This window comes from Penicillium diatomitis, assembly GCF_028827545.1.
Source record: "Penicillium diatomitis strain IBT 30728 chromosome Unknown utg000013l_segment0_segment0, whole genome shotgun sequence".
In the NCBI taxonomy this organism is placed as follows: Eukaryota; Fungi; Ascomycota; class Eurotiomycetes; order Eurotiales; family Aspergillaceae; genus Penicillium; species Penicillium diatomitis.
In genome coordinates this window covers 394,733-413,858 of record NW_026623185.1, presented here as the reverse complement: position 1 = coordinate 413,858, position 19,126 = coordinate 394,733, and the positions used below count along the sequence as shown (strand labels likewise).

Genomic DNA, 19,126 nt, shown 5'->3' with positions numbered 1-19,126 from the left:
ATCAGGAGATGAATGTTCAGGGCGATCGGCCATTCAACCTCAGCCATTCAAGTCTGTAATGAAAAGCTATATTTCCATTCAGCTATCTTGCTCCTATATCTTGCTCCTACATCCACCTAATTTAGGAATTCTGGTGCGGTCTCGGTTCCCGCCCCGAGACTCTCTCTATTGGCGCGATGTCCGCCTTGCCTAAACTGTTTCTTTGATCGAAATTTGCGACATTGAAGGCACTATGACCGGGACACCGAATGCTATGCCAGTCTTCAACCTCTATAGAGATTCCGGTGACGGGCCAGAGCCCGGCGGTAAACCATGTACCGCCATGGATGACTTCTTCAAATATTATTCCCGGTGTCATAGTTCATATAATGTAAATGATATACGGCTAGAAAGAACGGATAAGGTAGCATGCACGCAAGAGGACTTACACGCATGAGGACTTTCCTAGCGCACGTGCTGGCGCTTCTTGGACCCTTGAAATGTAGAGCTGGGTAGGTAAAACGTGGTACGCCCGTAATTTTTTTATGCAAGGGACATTGTAAATCGAATCCTATGACCATCGCTCTCTATCTATCACATTGTCGATGCTTATTCCCGCCATTGGATTGATACATATGGCATTGTGTCTTCTATGCGAGTGGTGTCCTCAGGACCAATAGCAACGCTTCAATGAGCTAGCTCTAGCACAGGTCCCTCTGGGTCAGGTATTTAATAGCTCTATAAATACCTGAGATAGCTCTAGCCGCATTAGGCCACTTTTCTTTTCAGCGCTTTACCAAGGCCTGCGCCTTATCGAAGAGGGCATGTGTAAAGTCCTCGTAAACTTTTGCTTAAACTGGCCCATATCTCAGCTCCGGTACGCCCTCTAAACAGCCAATCCCATGTCGCGTACCCAGTACGCACTTCGTGTCTCCACTCCACATCCAGTACGCCCTCTGCGCAACCAATCCTATACCGCGTATCCAGTACGCACTTCGTGTCTCCACTCCACATCCAGTACGCCCTCTGCGCAGCCAATCGTATACCGTATGACCTATAATACAGACCCACCAATACCTAGGATTACTTATTATGATATTAGTCGTATATAGAAAGACGGCATATTTTAAGGGGATTATTTGAACATATCGTGAACTGATACGCCGCTTAATACTCACTAGCGCTATATTATACTCTATATATATTGGATTTACATACCTCATCTCCGCCCATCTGCTCCATCGACTTCTAATACAAACTTATACAGCTTGGCTGATGGCTTTGAAAACTCACTTTGAAATCTTACATGTCCGGTTGAAGTCGTTCTTTGACACACTTCACAAGAAATTAAAGACTTTACTACAACGAGAGCAAGATTTGATTAATGTCCGTCCAGATTCCTGGTTTCTGCCCTGGGATACAGACCCCGAAGCTCCGACCTCGACTCGCGTGAACACCCACAGTCAAGCCAGTGTTGACAGCCGTGGTTTACCTGTGTCTTACCTTTCGGCGCCTTGGGACATTTGTGCGACACCCAACACCTATGAGAGCGATGAGTATGAGCCTCCAGCTCCCTACATGTACTCCTGCAACACAACGCCATCTCTACCCCCTCTGGCTAGCGTTCACTTAAGTAAGTACTACCTCATCACCTTTACACGCCCTTTCTAGGTAGTCAGCCAGGTTAACTTCGGGTGTTCGCTCTAACGTATGGCTTCCTTACTAGGAATCGCTTGACTCAGGACGCGGGAAGAATCAACTCAACTACGTACTATCATTTCTAAATTTTCGATGACATAGTTTCGTTACAGTCACCGCAGGCTGCTATTACATCGGTCGTGTATACCAGCGGTTCAGGCAGGGATATAGAGTGTCCTCGATAACGAAAATGTCTTGACTCTCATACTTCTACATATCTGTATACTGTTGGCTAGGATACAATGTTCGAAGGTATATTCAGAAAGCATCTCCTGAAAGTTTAGAGCCAGGACGTTTCTTAATTTTCACTAAGAGACTTTTTGGTTTAATGCCTGTTCTTGAGAGACCTTAAGTGCCGGGGGTTAATATTACCTTCAGCCTCCCGTGGTATGACAATGTATACTATTCACAGCATGCCTTTTGCTATCCTCTTTCCTTTCCTCTGCTTTTAAGTACTTATCATAGATTTTAGTAGCAAAGAGACATTCTAGCCATCCATGCAATTGCCGCTGGTGACATTTGGATTACATTCTGCTTGTAACGAAGTTCGTCCAGCGTCATAAGCTTAGGAGAGTCTGTCTCCGTCTTTGTATCCTGAACGCGACGCTCCCCCTGGTTATTTAGAGGTATCATATTTCTGGTCTGTGGACCTTCTGGACCTTTAGCTCCTTCCCGTAAGCTATCCTCCTACTTGAGTGCCTACGTCACACCTAGCTGATGATGAAAAATTGATGCTATTTAAATAGCGAAGAAAACCTATGCTAGCAAGAGCTAAGCCCTTCTATGAAAATGTTTAAACTTCATTGACTTGTTCTGATACGATATACAGTTCGCACGGCTACGGTACTCTGACTATCTAACCGTACAGAGTTCTCAGTGGTAAGGTATGTTTCGATTGGTTGTAATACGGGCTTAAATGATGACGGAATTCAATATGATGAGAATATATCGCAATATCGAAGATTTCTGATTTTATCACGTCGGCATCGTAATCCGTCAAGTACTACTACTGACAATTATCATAGAATGACTCCCTTCTATTTTGTTCTACGCCCTCTAAGCAGATCCTAATTTCTGTAGCAGAGAGAGCAATCTATAGGGTGGAATGGAGGGGAACCCTCACAGGGGATCATATCAAGATACTACTTCTGCCAACATCACGCTTCCACCGCCTAAAACTAAGGTGTATAAACCAGACAGTAGGAAATTTGTCTCTGATCCGGATAGCATAGTTCAAGTACGAGCGGGGATGACGTCGGACAAGATGAGCGCAAAGCTCAGCGTTTTGATTCCCGTCTTCTGCCACTAAGCATAGCAGAACTATGACCCCTTACGACGTAGCTTTCAATTAATTACCGTAAACCAGAGGATTAACAGCGTCTCATCTCTTCAAGTAAGCTCAAAAGCCCTCAAGGCCAAACAGCGTTTGATGGCCTCTTCAGTTTACCTTCAATAGAAAGTGCCTGACTACGCAACTGGCAGAGGACGCTAGAAATTGCCTTACTCAAGACCGCAGTGACAACGCAGACGCCACTAGAATGACGTTCCCTGTGGTGTGTCATGACGGGAGCGAAGACTGTGTCAGCGGGATATAGATGAATGAGAAGCCCCAGTGCTCTTGAGAGCTCGAGCGCTTACAGGCCAAGCTTCCTAGTTCCGTTCGGACGATTCCTTTCGTAAAATACAAAGGCATCACCTGGATTATGAACTTCCTTGCTGCGTGGTGAGCCTAGCCCACCAGGAGATACGCACGGCTCGGTTGCAGAGACCTTGGTTCATTCTTCATTCGCCGGAAATATCTCGGAGTACTGTAGCCGGGCTACGATGAATTGAGGTCATTAAGTCAGGGTTACCTAGGTCCCCCTTTCCGTCACATCTCGAGCCGTCGACCCCGCAGATTGGATCTACCTGACGACACTTCGCTTCGGCGCCCCGTTGAGAACGACCCAACCTACCATCAATACTGCTATCCACTGGGGCTATTGAAGTTACGCTTGATGAAGTTAGTACTAATTTCGCTTCTATTTTCGATTGACTCGCTTGGAGCTTTCTGCCTCTGGCATCATTTTTCGAGTTTGAAACACTCGAAAACTTTCCGCGACCTCTATTGCAAATCACCATACTCAATAGCGGTTGATTTCTTCATTACCGCACTCCTTATGGCTCGTGGTGGGTACGATACTACCGGCGTAATGAAGCCGGGAGCGCCTCCTCCGCCGCTGAAATAGAGATGCAGTCAAGCTTCGCACCCGCATCACCGAAGATGTGATTCTTCAAATTTCTGTGTACGCAGAGCTTTATTTCCTACATATCGCGATTTTTTTGGCCCTCGTCAAACTTGGTCCATCTCAGATGAACTACTTATTCAAACGGCACGGAAGACCTTTTCGCCACCCCCGGCGACGTATTGACCATCATCAACCAGATTGATCTCCTTATCCGGTTAGATAAAAATCGGCTGATGTGAAATTTCGCTTCAGATCTGCTCGTACATCCGAGTTCTACACACAGTCGTTAGGCGGTCGATACTAGGAATAATTTGGGAAAATATTCGATTTTAGTCTTCATTATCTTTAATGGTGACTGTCATTGTAGCTGGAGCGGCTTTCGCTCTAGATGGCTTAGCTTCCTCGTGTTTCAGCTTTCAGATCTGATTCATGTACAATCAAGCTGGCGGATGGATACATCAGGCGGTGTGTTCTTTGTCCAAGGCTACTCAAATCAGCAATAAAACGCTATACTGTTATGGAGATATGTCGCTACCTCTTGCCTACTAAACAAAAATCTGGTGAACGATCAATTCTCGTAGCGCGGCTCTTATTATTAGCGCGGTGTCTGCCTTGCGTAGACCGTTTCTTTGATCACATTTTACAACTTTGAAGGTAGCATAAACAGGGACACTGAGTGGTATGCCAGTCAAATTCCAGATGTTTCCGGCCTGGAAAGTATCACGGGAGGCTATGCAGAATAGACACAGCCAAGAGAGACTAAAAGCGGAGGTGAGATCAGTACAGAAAGAAAGGTTCCATATAGCGCTGACTTGCGTAGCCACGGACTGAATGACATGCGATAAATAAATACACCTATCTGTGCCGTGAAGGAGATATCGGTGACGTAGATAAGTTCTAGTTGCATGCTTAAGGGACAAGTACAACTCAGCCTCGCTTCTATTCTATAGGGTCCTCATGTCCCTGCACCATTCAACTTGTTTTCACGCTCTTATTCTTGGAAATTTTGAGGATGATGTTAGGACGAACCTATGTCCAGCAGTCTATTGCGATGGAGTCCTTGGCGAGGCCTTAGTTAAAGAGTATGACTAGGCCTCAAACACAAATTGTCGTACTCGTCACAAGCCTTTCTTTCATGTCTTGACCTCGACCGTGGATCAAGTTCATCAGGCAACCTTAGGGGCTTTCCACGAATTTTTGGCGATAGTCCAAAAGCTGAAGTAATGTGGTATTCCAATCTTCCCCTTCTTCACTCTGTTGGATCTCTCAGGCCACAGTCGATCCGCTTGGTGGCAGTACCGATCGTCACAGGTGGAATGCTTTTGGGTCACTCTTTGTTCAGAGGTTCTGCATTCTTCCCTCGCAGGCCTGGTCATGACCGCTGTATTCTTTTCCCCCTCTTGGCGCGCCTCTGGATCTCAATAATATAAGGAGTGCTGGAACGCAAGCAGCTATGATCATAGTATTTGCCTCCGCGCTGGATAAACGTCAGTTATGGACGCAGCAGAATTATTACCATGGTAGAATTCATTATATACCTCGTCCATAAGAGTAGGGGCACTGATGCGTCTTTGGTTTCACGACTATCAGCTCGACTATGCGTCCCAAAGTTATAGGTATAACTTACAGGTTGGATCAGCCAGATCGGCCAGCCTTTTAATTTGTGCACATCTAACAGTCGCCAGAATTGCAACCCTGGGAAAGGAAGATTAACGTTCGTGATTAAGTAGGGAAAGCGCAATTTTCGTGGTAGTGATATCTTACACTAATCCAAGCCCAAATACAGCAGAGAGCGCAGTTTTCCTGACCCACGTCATTTGCAGAAGCCGAAGGAAGACAAGTCCAGGAAAGACTGCCAGATAGAGGTCAATGAATGCAGAGACAGCTGAAGAAATAGTCACACCGGTCAGCGTAAACCTTTCGAATTTACGGGCTGTATTCCTCACCGCCATTGAACGTAGCAAAGAATATCAGAGTCGAAACATCGCGACACGTAGCTTGTCCCGCTTCCACCATTGCCGGACCCCAAATGGCGTTCAACGGCTTGCATTCGGTGATGAATATTATTATGGTGGCCAGGGCAAATAGAGGCGCCATGCCCGTTAAGATCCACATGAGGTTTCGGCTTGAAAGGCTGAGGACTCGTCCCCAAATCCGATCCAGATGAGCCGCAACGGCCAGCTTTGTCAGTGCGCAAACGAAAGTACCAAGAAGTAAGGAAACCACGTTCCACATCAGAGCTTTCGAAGCCTTCTCTGAGTTAAGTTCTTTATAATGCTGACCATATCCGTGATGAATGGACAACGTCGCCGCAACGGCGAACGATAATCCAATTCCCTTTTTTGAATCGAACCAGATCAGTATTTATCCAGAAAGCTTTAGGAGGTTACTAATGAACAAATACACTCACCATCGATAGCCCGATAATACAGTCGTCCAATCCACAAATATGCATATACTTTCTAACGCAGAGGCGAATGACAACGCACGCTGTGGCCAGAAGGGTCAAGACCCAGATCACGATCAAAAGCATTGGAGCTGTTCTCTGTGTGGCCACAGTGTCCATAGATATCATTTTATCAAATGTGACGGAGTCGTATATCGACAGTTGAAGAGCGAAAATTGATTATATTCGTTGTTCTGAAGACTCGAAGACCAGAAACAAGGAGCAGATTAGATGGTCTTGGGTAGTTTAGGTCCAGTGACTAATATTGTTTCTACACTAGCGGCCCATGTGCGACTAGGAAAAGTACATCCTACATCCGAAAGTCACATCTGTTTTATGGCCCCCGTCTGGGCCCCTGATTTTCACGTCAAGGTACGAAATAGTATTGTTACGCCCACAGGGTAAAAATGAGTATTGCATCGGCTGACTGACAGGATCCTGGTTCTTTTTTGTTACTTGAACATGGCCATTAGCGGACCTATCAACGAGCCGTGCTTCCACGCTAGCGTATAATACGTATGATATCAACTGATACAGTAATGATATGACATTTCACACGCACGTGTGCTGAACGGCACAGTAATCAGGGGTTGAAGGGTTGTGTGCGTAACGGGTCAGCTTGATTACTGGAAAAGAGATCTCTGCTCTTGTATTTACCATGAGCCAAATCATGGAGCCAACCAATTTTCGGAAAAGCTCGATCTCATCAGCTCATGCCGTGTCCTCACACGGTTATAAGATTTCCTTGTCATGAAAGGGCGAAGGCACTATATGCGTATCTTGAAGTCCAAACCTATTCAAAATTTGCGTATATACGCCACCTGCGAAAGGTAGACCCGGCCGTCTATTTGAATGATATCAACTCCAAGGAATGTGCTGACTTGGCCGTAATCGGTGAGGTGATATTGAATGTCTTTTTGATTCGGTCTTTTAGCCAGCTTCGCGCATCGTCAGAAGGTGTGATGATCAACATATCATCGACATGCAGAAGGACATAGAGCTTGCGTTTCATGTTAACGAAGACTGAGTGATCGGCCTGTAGGCGTTTGAATTCAATGGCAAGGAGTGCATTATAAACGGTGTTATACCACTCTTTTGGGCTCTGCTTCAGGCCCTATAGCGTTTTGAGAAGGAGGCCGCATTTCCTAGGCTCTTTGAAACCTTCAGGAAGATCTATGTAAATTTCTTCCATTAATTCGATGTTCGAGAACGTAGCCACGTAACCGACGTGATGTATATTCCAAGCGTATTGGGCTGCGATCGCGCAGAATATTTTGAAGCTCGAAGCCTTGGCCGTACTGGCGTAGACGTCAAGTTAGTCGATCCCTTCACGCTGCTTGAAGCGTTTTGCAACCAGGCGGGCTCTGTAAGTGCCGTTATCCTTGATGCGGAAGACCCATCGAAGTGATATTAGAGTCTTCTGATTTTTCGTCTTTTTAGAAGGACAATCATCCATTCACCAAGTACCATTTTTCAGCCGCTTTTGCATCTCCTTGTGCGCTGCTTCAAGCATCGTAGCCAGCATCGTAGCCAGATCCGTCGCGTCTAGCCAATCACAGGCGAGCCCTGATGCCTTACTTCGCAAACCGCTAATAGCAGAACGCCTCTTCCCTTAAGGGAAAAAAGAAAACTATCTGTTGTACGCCAGTTAAGAAAAGCTTCAGAAGGACTCATAGACTTTTGTTCTAACTGTCTGCGTGGTATCAAGGATCTCAAAGGCTGGAGAGGAAAAAAGAAAAGAGAAGAGGCTACAGTCCATCCTGAGTTTTGAGACGGTGCGCGTGGTGTGCGTTGCACACGTGTCTCCCATCCTCCCATGTCCAATCCTCTCTCTCGTCTTGAGTCCGTTCAGTCCTGTCATGTTCACAACACTATCCCCCCTAACTCCCTAAGCGTATATCCTAAAGAAAGTAGCCTAGATTATTGTTGTAACTTATATCTCTGACGAGACAACAAATATCAATAGATTCAATATAGTGGTAGTAAGTACTGAGTAGGAGGTAATTACTAACTAGTGATCGCCTCTCTACTACTACTATCTAGTCTTTAGTCCACCTCTGCTCCCGTGCCGCGTATCGAGTATGCACTGTGCACTGTACACTGTGCAGTGGTGCGCTCTGCGCCTCCATTGCGCAACAAGTGCACCCGGTGTTCAGCCAATCCTATGGCGCGTACCCAGTGCGCACTCTGCGCCTCCACCCCACGACGGGACCAGTACACTCTGCCCATCCAATCCCGTGTCGCGTTTCCAGTACGCAGTTACGCACTCTAGGTACCTATCTGGTAATACTGATCATAGTTCTTTTTACTAACACATCATCTTTAATCAAAGTTTTTCTTAACAGTAGTAGAAAATTCTGCCCCTCTTTCGAGTACCTCATCCAAAAACTCGATATCTTCCAGCTTCAGCGATACATCAGTGAAAATAAAGGACTAGTGTTGCCTTAGACTTATACGTACCTTCACACTAGTAAACTGGTACTAGAGGTGATGAGTAGGCCACTAAGTACGGTAGCTGTTACGTAGTTGCGGGCGTCCATACATCCGTAATACTAGACCCACCGATATGAACCTTGTAAACTTGTACTGGAAACGCTGATATGGATACTAGATAGCTACAGCGTAACAGTACAGGCGAATTAGGATATGAGTCGTATGATACGTGATTCTGCCAGATGGCGGTATCCCCGACTCCCGAGCGGTGACCTGGATTGCCGCCGTAGCCAGCAGTCCCCGCTAGTTCAGTAATAACGTATCCCACAAACATCGTGAAAATATCTCTCCCATTAGGAATATTTGCTATGATGGCCCGGCAATATGAAGTGAGTTGCTATCACATGCCTATAGAGGTCCACTTCTGACTTCTATAGGATGCTATTGAGTGTCTTAATTCGAGACGGAGCGTTGCGCAGCCAGACCTAAACCAAATGAGGGGTTCGGATGATATGTTGAAATGGTTGGAATTGCTCGGTTATTCTGTATGACGAGGCTTGATGTCACGACAGAGTGAAAATACTAACGCTCTACTAGCAAGCCGACTTGGGAAGACTGAACGTTATCCATGTAGCCGGAACAAATGGAAAAGGAAGCACCTGTGCATATATCTCGTCCATACTTCAAAGCTGCGGTTGCAAAGTTGGGCTCTATACTTCGCCACATCTCCTCACTATACGCGAGAGAATCAGGATCAATGGCCGACCGATAAAGGAAGAGACCTTCACTACGTATCTTTTCGAGATATGGGATAAACTGCCGCTTCAAGCTAGTGCCAACATGGACTTTCCTCGATACCTTCAGCTTTTGACCTTGCTTTCTTTCCATGTCTTTCTACAAGAAGGGGTCGATGTTGCAGTCTACGAGCCACACATGGGCGGCACTTATGACGCGACAAATGTCGTTCGGTCCCCAGCAGTAACAGCAGTGACTCGAATTGCGAAGGACCATGTCAGATTACTTGGGCCCGACCTTCAAGATATCGCTCGGCATAAGGCAGGCATCTTTAAGTCTGGTTGCCGAGCTTTCTCGGCGCCCCAGGAGGCAGAGGTCACCAAGGCTCTCGAGCAGCGTGCGCGTGAGCTCGAAAATGTGACTTTGTCATTTGTTGAGCCAGATTCATCGCTACAAGTGATACGCTTTCAAAGAGAAAACTGCTCACTTGCCATAGAAGTGGCTAAGGAATGGATATCGCTTCGGAAGCCTGCGAAATTGTTCAGCTTTAGTGAGCATATCAATAGGGGCTTACGGATGTTTGACTGGCCAGGGCGTTACCAGCAGATAACCGAAGATGGCAATCACAAATGGTTTCTTGACGGTGCGCACAATGAATCAGGATTGTCCACCGCAGTGTCATGGTTTGCTGAAACGAGTACATCACAAAGGTAAGAACTGGTGACCTATGAACACATTCTGTGATATTGTGCTTATTCCTGTAGTGTCGATACCTCAACGACGAGGATAGTCATATTCAGCCATTTTTCAGATCGTGATGGCGCTACTCTCTTGCGTACTATCCTTAAATCTCTCTACGCGGAGAAACTCAAAGTACAATATTTAATATTGACTACCTACAATGAGCGAGCTAACGGGCACGTAAGAATCGGTATGTATCCCAATATCATAAGGAGAACCTGGCAGGTTGTTAATATTATCGTAGACAGGAATCTGAGAGCGCGATCCAAATTCGACAAGTTGGACGAATACGTGCGTTGCTGGAAGGAACACGAACCCAGTACCAAGGTATATTGTAGACAGACTATCGAGGATGCTCTGAAGCTGGCTCGTACGATTGGTCAGGCCTTTAAATTGGCATATGGGACAAAAGAGACACATGTTCTTATAACAGGAAGCTTGCACTTAGTGAGCGGTGCACTTAGTATTCTTGGGACTATAGGGCAATGAATGAAGCGCAATGTAGTAGCCAGGAGCCCCTTCCCACGTAGTGAAAGGAATTTCTTTGAGAAAGTAGGTTACTCGTTATAGGAGGGCCTAGGAGCGGGTAATCATATACCATATGGATGATATACAGCTACGATAGGGGCAGCTGTATGATGTGAGAGAGGGATAAGGAGTGAGATTGCTACTGAGGAGAGATTTGACCATAGTGAGCGGTTGTGACGCATTAAAAAAGGCCAATATGCGAACTGGCGAGTTCACTGACCAGTTGGCCAGTGAATGGAGAGGAACTAGAGGGATCGAGGAGGAGATCACGTGACCCATGTTTTGTGTTCACGAAAGTCAGGTGATCATATTCGTGTTGTTGTGTGTTGGAATCTTCCACACATGAGGGTTGTCTATTTTTCTGGGTACTTCTATGTGGAACCTTCCGTGCGAGTCTTTCCATGGGGATCTGCCGCCACGCCGCCGCTCTATCCCACAATTTGGATTTGAGGCTTGACTTCGCCTCCCTCGCTTCTTCCTTTTCCTTTTCCTCTTCGTCTTAAACTCTGTTTCATAGAACACAGTTGCTTCACCTTCTTCCCTCCTTACGTAAATTCTTGTAGCTGTACTGCCTTGGAGTTACATTTGATGAGGTTGCCCGCCAGTCGGAATTACGCGCGAGGACACCGTGAACGCCGTAATAAACGCGCTCCTCGTCACGGTTTTCCAGAGGTTCATTGAATTTTATGAGGTTCAAAGGTATCATTGTCGTTGGTATATTGTATCGCCAAGTAAGCTACTGAATGTCTCACGTAGTCCCTTGTGTCGACGATCTAGTCCGTTGGGTAACGGTATGATTGTGAAGCTGGTCTCCCCGTTCTGGTGGTGAATGGAAGAGTCACTTCAATCACTCCTGTTTCGTATGGCGTGGCCAGGCAACGAGAGATCCTGATCCCGTTGAAAGGAGGAGCTCGGCCACTGTCAAGGAAGTATGGATGGCACGCGGTAAGACTCGGCTTGCCTTTAGTGCTGTAGAACACACTGGCGGACGGTTTTCCTGCATGTTGGCTGCCTGAGTAGGCTAAATATGCAAATGGAAGTCAATGCGCAAGCCTTCAATATCTAGTAGTCAACAACAAAAGGCGCACTTAACGAATTGCCAAGATACAAGATCAATCTGTAACGACAGAACGTTTCAAAAAGACAATGTGGTATGAAAGGGAATCAAAAAGCAGCCAAAAGCAGCAAAAAAATCTGTCAAACCAACAGATAAGAAGCAGCAAAACCGAGTCTCATCTTAAGAGCTTCTCTACAAACCAGTCACTTGTTTTCACAGTTGAAAGGCCAAGATCCCACCAGTCTAGCGCGCCCATTGAATCTACACCGGGTGCGAGAGACGTATTCCGTGCGCGTGACCGAGCGATCCGGTGCGCAGCGGCAGAGCCCACTGGCCCTTTAAGTTTAGGGGAGATTGATTGTGGTGAGACGTGCCATGCAGCTGGGGAGGCGATGTCATGGGCATGTGGGGAACATTGACGGTGGGAGGAGGCCCTGACCGCTGGGTGGAGCGCTGTGGTCGACCGGGCTGAAGATGTTCTGCCCAGAGGTGGGCGTTGACCAGGCGTCGTAGTGGCCTACTGTGGTGCGTTTTTGGTCCGGTGTGGCCGTTAGGCTAGGGTTATGGCTGGCGTAGTCGAAGACCGAGACATCGTGGGAATTACTTATCTCTGTGGTGACGGGTGTCCTGAGCACTGGTTGCGAGATTGAGTCTGCGTGATGTGGGGGCGTAGCGTTGAATGCGCGGTCGTGGCCGCCTTCAAAGTTGAGTCTCTCTTGTATCGAGAAGTTGCCGGGCATTGAACGGTTCATAGTGGCGATTAGTGTGGTGAGAGAAGCAGAGGCTTACTCCACAGATGAAATGGGTGTCAACAGACCATCTTCGACGCGCTCAAGAACTTCGATGATTGCCGGTACCCCAGCAGACTCGCCATCCTCGTCACCGTCACTCTTGTGGCTGGGGCCCAAATTCTGGACGTAAACGTCTATTTTGGCGTCTGAGAGATGCCCGCTAGTAATCCAGTGTCTGAAATTGATAGGTCTTGACCTACCAACATCCCCGCGCTCAAGCACTCCTCCATTTTTCGCACCTGGAGGATCTCGTAGATAATCTTCATATGAGAAGAACGCTTCAAACTTCGCTTGGTGTCGCCAGCGTCTTCCTTGAGCTTACCGACAGTGATACCATACGTTCCAAGCTTGCGGATGATATGGAGCAGGGAGTTTAATGCCGTCTAGGGATCATCGGTATGCCCAGCAGGTCAGCGGAAAGACAGGGCCATACAGTCTTTCCTCAAGTGGTCAGGCGCCTTGTGTATCACTCCCCGGGGCCACCATTTTGGCTTGGTTTTCTCCGGGTCACCCGTGGAACCGGGAACAGAGCCCGGCGGAGGCTTGCCTCCGTTATAGGGATGTCGGACCTATTTGCGAGGCTCGATGAATTTGATGAAGGCCTTAGTAACCGCGCAACAGTTGAGCTGCTAGAAGTGCTTGAGGGCACTCTCGTAGTAGCTCATGACTTTCTGGGTGTCTCCAACGCGGATAGGGATCATCTGGCTGGATCCAGCGGGGGAGAGATCCTGGCTATTAAGTATGCTCCTTCAGAGATCTTCTCGTATTTTCGAACCCGTCACTGATAAGCTCATACTTTCCAGGTCCCCGTTCGTGCATCTAGGGCTGTCGAATGCTCTGCGCTATGCTCTGCGCTGTGTGATAAGACTGGAGGAGTTTCCCTCAAGAGACAGCTCTGTTTGATTTATCATCATTGCCTGGCTGCGAGAGGACCAAGGGATCATCATCGCTGAAGGCAGTGAGCATCGCTGGCTGATTTACGGAGCGAATAGCCGAAGCCCGTTCGGAAGTACCGCCAAGTCAACTAATGGAGATGCACTAGACTGTACACGCTGTTTAGGTCTCCCGGTTGAACTTCTGCTAGAATCATATTGTCTATATCTCTGGCTTTGGCGTCTCGTACCAAGGGGCCGTCGCGTTGGGAATCATATTGGCACGGTCTTTAGCACTCGACGTGGAAACTAAAAAACGGTCAGGATAGTGTTCTGAAAGGTACGAAGTTTGATGTCGATTAGTGTGACTCGCCATTCAAATCCGGCCTTGATTTGCTCATTGAAGTCTTTGTCTTCCTTTCTTGGCGCAGGACAGATACTGGACACCTCGCGCAAGGAATTGCACGCCTTATGACTTTTGAGCCTTAGTGCGTTTGGCGTCTGGAAGAGGACGATTGGGTCCGTGTCGCTAAGCAGCTAAGAAGTCTCGATCTCGTATCGGGTAAAAACTCTTACGGCACTTTACTTCAGTAGAGCAAGATCTGCCAGTCTGGCGTCCACTAGTGCGGAGAAGGGACACGCTGATTTTGACCACATCAGTAAGTCGTGGCGCCAGACTTCCGCCTCTGGACCCATTTCGGGATCTGTGAACCAACTTCGGAAGGTCTATGATGTTAGTGACACCAGATTGTTTCAGATGCAGATATACATCCGGGGTATCCCAAAGGGCGTCCTCTGGTAGAAAAAGGTCAAGGTCCCGAGGAGCATCCATGTCTCTTATATGCCAATTCTGCTGCACGCTTAACAATGACCCGGATTCAGTCCTGTAGATCCATCCTAATCTACGCCTGCTTCTCATCCATGCTGCAACGGTCATTTAGTTCCATAGATGCTAGCATATTGTATGGGTCACAGGTTTATAAGAGCTAATTGGGACCTGTGCGCTACTATTATACCATAAGCAGAAGCCTTTCTCAAACCACTTGATGGCTTATAAGGATTCGATTGACGGCTGCAATTGGTCGGCTATTTATTGTTGGCTGAATCCCCTGTGTCAAGGATCATCACCCTTGCGGAAATTCCCAGGCTGCCTAACTTTTTTCCCTTTCAACATTAGCCCATTTCTCACTTTCATCAGCCTCCGAAGTCCTTCACCCATCTGATCCGAGATGTCTACCGTATCCATCATCGCTCAGATTGAAACGTGCCTGCAGAAGGCTGAACAGCTGAAGTCAAAGATTGACAAACTACGTCCCGCAGATGAGCAATGGGATACGCTACTTGACTTGACTTCCCGACTATCGGAATGCACGAAATTCCTCCAAGAGAAAGTACGACTACGAAAGGAATCCCATTGCGCCCGGGCACAGAACGAGAAGAATAAATATACAAGCGATACGGTCACTTCTAGACGAGCACTCTGCAAGAATGGAACTTTCAAAGCGACAATCTTTCGAAGAAATATCCTTACAATCTTTGGCGAGACAAAATTCTCGACACTTGATTCTTCCAGAAACAGGTTGAGAAAGGAAGCTATAGTGAGAAAAATTGAAGCTATTCGAGGCCTTAATCCGGACACTATTGTTACGTGGTCAATCACCTTTGAACCGAGTCGCTGGACTAGCGATAAAATGGCTTTCAAGGTTGTCAAGCTTGTGACAGAGTTTCTTGAAGAGGAAACCCCATGTGAGTGGCCGCTCGTAGTAGCGGACACGTTGGACAAACTCCAACAAGAAGAAGGCATTCTGCAAGAAAATCGAGAATATGATATATCTCGCGAAGGTAAGTTCTCTTGTCCCTATGAGGAACCACGCTTATCAAACGACTAGCCATAAAGCAGCCCTACAGAGACAGGGAATCCCAACATCTATCTAAGAAACAAACACGGAGTACAGAAGGATCCTTAGGTGACCGATCCTCAAGCGAACGAGCAGATAATGACAATTCGTCAGGCAGGCGTAAGTGATGCGTGTTCATAAACAAAGCCTTGCTAACAGGAAAGCAGGGATCCAATACGTGTTTTCGAAAGCACCCGTCGACCACATACCGTTCTTGGGACCTGTTGTTTCCAAGGCCATTCAGGCTAGTAATCAGTGCAAGATGGAAAGAGGCCTGGGTGAGCCGATAACTGATTGCTGCAATACACTGCTACCAGAAGGAGAACACGAGGACATCTCTATCACATTATGCGTTGGACGCAGAGAAGGTTTCGAAATGATCAGCTTGCTCAAGCAACAGAGGACTTGGTCAGCTTAATCCAACCGTCTATCACTTCGACCTCATATCGCGGTGGAACAATGTGCTTCCCGGCCGTTGTAGTACGTTTATGCGGCCAAAGTAGCGGTGTTCCCTTGATTACGTTCGGATCAGTGATCCTGATCATAGCAGCTCGGCCGTATATAGTTCTTTCGCAATCTTCTGCGTCAAAAATACGTGCCGCAGCATATTCGAGTCCTTCGTCGCGAGAGTTTGAGCACTATTAAAACCTCGCTTTAGTATTTGACAAGAAACGCGTGTGTCGTTGTCGTACCTTATCGGTCGTGATGAACGGTCTATCGAATAACCTGTCTTCCCGGCCTTGATATACGATTCGTTGAAGAACCATGCCCGTTCAGAGCATTATTCAGTGTACTCGCGACGCTATATGACGAAAGGGATAATAGGAAGTTGGTATTCTGGTGCAAAGGTCCAATGTAATGTTTCGAAACTCGGCACGGCCGGTTATCGTTAAAGTCGCACACAAAGTGGGGGAGGCTACCTCATGAGAGGTTGCGCGCCTTAAGTTATATTTACCGCACGACTTCATGTCATATGGGGAGTCAATAGTAAATATACTATTACTTATGATCCGTAGAAGATATCGCAGGCCATAGATATCGGACGTGGAAACTGGTTAAAGAGTTTGTTTGTATTGATGCCCAACGGATGGTAACTAAGGTCATCGGAAGATTAGTACCACGTGCCTTTTCTGTTATCGGAACCAACTGTCATATTTACCGCTTTCGTACTCACCGCTTTCCTAAGACACTCAATCGCGGTAGATTGACTCCCGCCCACCGAAGCGCCAAAACGGAATCTTGTTTCGCTGAAACGATGAATTTCTATATACCTGCTTATATCCAATTCCGGCACAGTAAGATACATCATTATTCATGACACCATGAAGGCAGGCGTAGCCTGTTCCCATGGAAGTTTCTAAAGTATAAGAGGAAGGAGTACCGAACCTTTGACGAGTGACTGCAATTTGCTGAATGTATAGAGACCTATATAACAGAAAATTCGCAGAACATTATAACTGAAATCACACTGATAACCGAAAATTAATGAGCGAATGGTCGATAATAGTAGCACTAGCGATGAATCTGTCCATCCGTACCATGCCCGCAAAACCACCTAGACGGATAGGTATGTATAAATAGTGCGTAGCGCAGACTGAGGGGCCCGCAAAAGTCCGGAACCTTCCAAACTAATCAGCTTATATCAAGCAAAGCACATAGCGAAAAATTCCTCACCTCACTGAGATCCCGGGACCTGTGCCTTACACTTTTCACAAGGAAACGGCTCTGGGTGAGTCACGTTGTTGAACCCACATTGCGGACACTTCATTTTGGATATGGAGGCGTTCAAGAGGTACTTCAGTATTTTGATTTGAAGTGTTTTGGTTTGAAATATTGTGGAAATTATGAATGCTTCGTGGATCCTGGGCTGGGCCACGTACTTATACCCTGGAATGGGTTGGGGAACGGAGGTGTAGAACGGTACAAGGCTTTAAACTAAACAATGTTCAGTCTAGTTCGTCCTCGCATCTACTGCCGACGAATGACAAGTAGCTTAACAATCCACGTATGTCAAAATCCGCACGCATGCGTAAACAGACAGCTTCAGAAATTGTAGATCAAGAACCTTTGGATCGTAGCATTCGCCAACCAATAGGAAATAGCCCATCTCTAGATGCGTCTCCACCTACAGACATCGCTTGAGTCCTAGAACGGGGGCCGTAGCGACGAAACTTCGGCAAACATGTACGCCTAGAGATTTTCAGAACTTGTGCAGTCGTAGTTCCCGGAGCGATGTACAAAGTTCCTTCCCCGTCAATCCAAAGGGTGCAGCATGGATCAGGCCAAGAAGTGACAGGTTCCCTTCCTAAAAATTAAGCAGATCTCTGCACTGTCTCTGCCCGATGTGTTTAATCCTGGTTGGACATCGCCAAAATGTGGTGTCAGCCCATGTGCCAAAAAAGCAATATAGCGGGGTGTAATCCTGTTTGAAGACACTCACGTGAGCGGTGAGCTGTCCCATATAATCGACTTCTGAACAGATGGCAACTTCATGCTCTTCATGCATTTTCGTCATGGAAAAACCGGCCAAAGGTTGTGTTGCCTGTGGTTGGACATTGGAACAGCAGGAGCAATGCTTATATTCCAGTCATATAAAACTCTTCTATGGAGCGAGTCGACGTGGTGTCTGGTCCATCGGGTCAGATGTTGTCCTGAAAGAGCGCCCTGATGAGGGGCCAAAAAACGAGGCGAAAGTGTTGAATCACCTTTCGAAGTACCCTGATATCCCTGCTCCGAAGCTCATACGTGACTGGGTTGATGACGACAAGCAATATTTTGTGCTCCTAGAACGCATAAAGGGGCAAACACTTGAAGAGACGTGGCCTACACTATCCAAGTGCCAGAAGACAGCTATTGCAGACCAAGTTGTCCAAATTCGCAAGAAGCTACGGTCCCTCACGTCGAATTCCATGCAAACGGTTGATCAAGGCCAATGTTATCCAGCGCTACTCTTGCCCGACCGTGCGCCTCATGGACCTTTTCACTCCGACCTCGAGCTCTGGAATGCGATTGCTATTACGCTTCGTGATTCGCCGGGAAATTGTTTTCCTCAGCGAGTGTTGGAGAATTTGAAGAAGCGTTTGCCCACGTGTGAACCTTATGTACTCACACACTGTGATCTTAATTTGGGCAATCTTATCGTCAGAGACGGGGCGCTGGTCGGAATACTCGATTGGGAATTTGCCGCCTACTACCCTGTATGGTATGAATACGTCTCAGCGTCTTGGGGATGGACTGAGGCAGATGCTGAGTGGAAAAACTTGCTACAACAGCGTATGGAGGAGCACGGTGACGGACATCGTGACGCGAAGGACTTCTGGATGGATCTTCGTCAGTTACGAAAATTCCCGAACTTGGACGAAAAGGGTCAGCAAGTGTTGAAAAATCTATCCGCTGAATGACGACTATCCGCTTCTTGTATCTCATTTATCTTCATTTGACCTAGCAAGGAATGGATGAGTTGGCTTACCCCCACGCCGGGGTCAGGTCCAGCGGAGTCATATATGCTTGGTCCGAACAACGAGAGCGGAAGAGATTGGGCTAAGAAGGACAATTTGCATGCGTACCTAGAAATTGAATTTCATTTATAGCATGGGTACAACTATATGTCTTGGGTACTTGCGGCAGGTAGATATCTCAACGATTTCCTCTGTGTCCCTGTCTGTATCCAGAGGCTGAGTAGGCTCCCACATCCGTAAAACATCAAGGAAACCTTCAGTC

The 19,126-nt window shown here is 47.1% G+C and overlaps 5 protein-coding genes across 5 annotated transcripts; 4 read left to right on the top strand and 1 right to left on the bottom strand.

Moving 5' to 3' along the window:
• Positions 1–1,254: 1,254 nt before the first annotated feature.
• N7539_008574 (uncharacterized protein) lies at positions 1,255–1,716 on the top strand (the record flags this gene model as incomplete). The annotated part of the gene is made up of 2 exons (XM_056938169.1): positions 1,255–1,612; positions 1,706–1,716. The coding sequence occupies 2 exons, from the start codon at positions 1,255–1,257 to the stop codon at positions 1,714–1,716; spliced, it is 369 nt and encodes a 122-aa protein (XP_056786551.1).
• Positions 1,717–9,152: 7,436 nt separating this feature from the next.
• Positions 9,153–10,233, top strand: N7539_008573 (folylpolyglutamate synthase; the record flags this gene model as incomplete). Its single annotated transcript, XM_056938168.1, has 3 exons — positions 9,153–9,173; positions 9,222–9,329; positions 9,382–10,233. The coding sequence occupies 3 exons, from the start codon at positions 9,153–9,155 to the stop codon at positions 10,231–10,233; spliced, it is 981 nt and encodes a 326-aa protein (XP_056786550.1).
• A 2,007-nt stretch (positions 10,234–12,240) lies between these two features.
• N7539_008572 (uncharacterized protein) lies at positions 12,241–12,902 on the bottom strand (the record flags this gene model as incomplete). The annotated part of the gene is made up of 3 exons (XM_056938167.1): positions 12,241–12,560; positions 12,663–12,796; positions 12,841–12,902. The coding sequence occupies 3 exons, from the start codon at positions 12,900–12,902 to the stop codon at positions 12,241–12,243; spliced, it is 516 nt and encodes a 171-aa protein (XP_056786549.1).
• Positions 12,903–14,737: 1,835 nt separating this feature from the next.
• Positions 14,738–15,397, top strand: N7539_008571 (uncharacterized protein; the record flags this gene model as incomplete). The annotated part of the gene is made up of 1 exon (XM_056938166.1): positions 14,738–15,397. The coding sequence occupies one exon, from the start codon at positions 14,738–14,740 to the stop codon at positions 15,395–15,397; it is 660 nt and encodes a 219-aa protein (XP_056786548.1).
• Positions 15,398–17,886: 2,489 nt separating this feature from the next.
• N7539_008570 (aminoglycoside phosphotransferase family protein) lies at positions 17,887–18,807 on the top strand (the record flags this gene model as incomplete). The annotated part of the gene is made up of 1 exon (XM_056938165.1): positions 17,887–18,807. The coding sequence occupies one exon, from the start codon at positions 17,887–17,889 to the stop codon at positions 18,805–18,807; it is 921 nt and encodes a 306-aa protein (XP_056786547.1).
• Between the last annotated feature and the right edge of the window lie 319 nt (positions 18,808–19,126).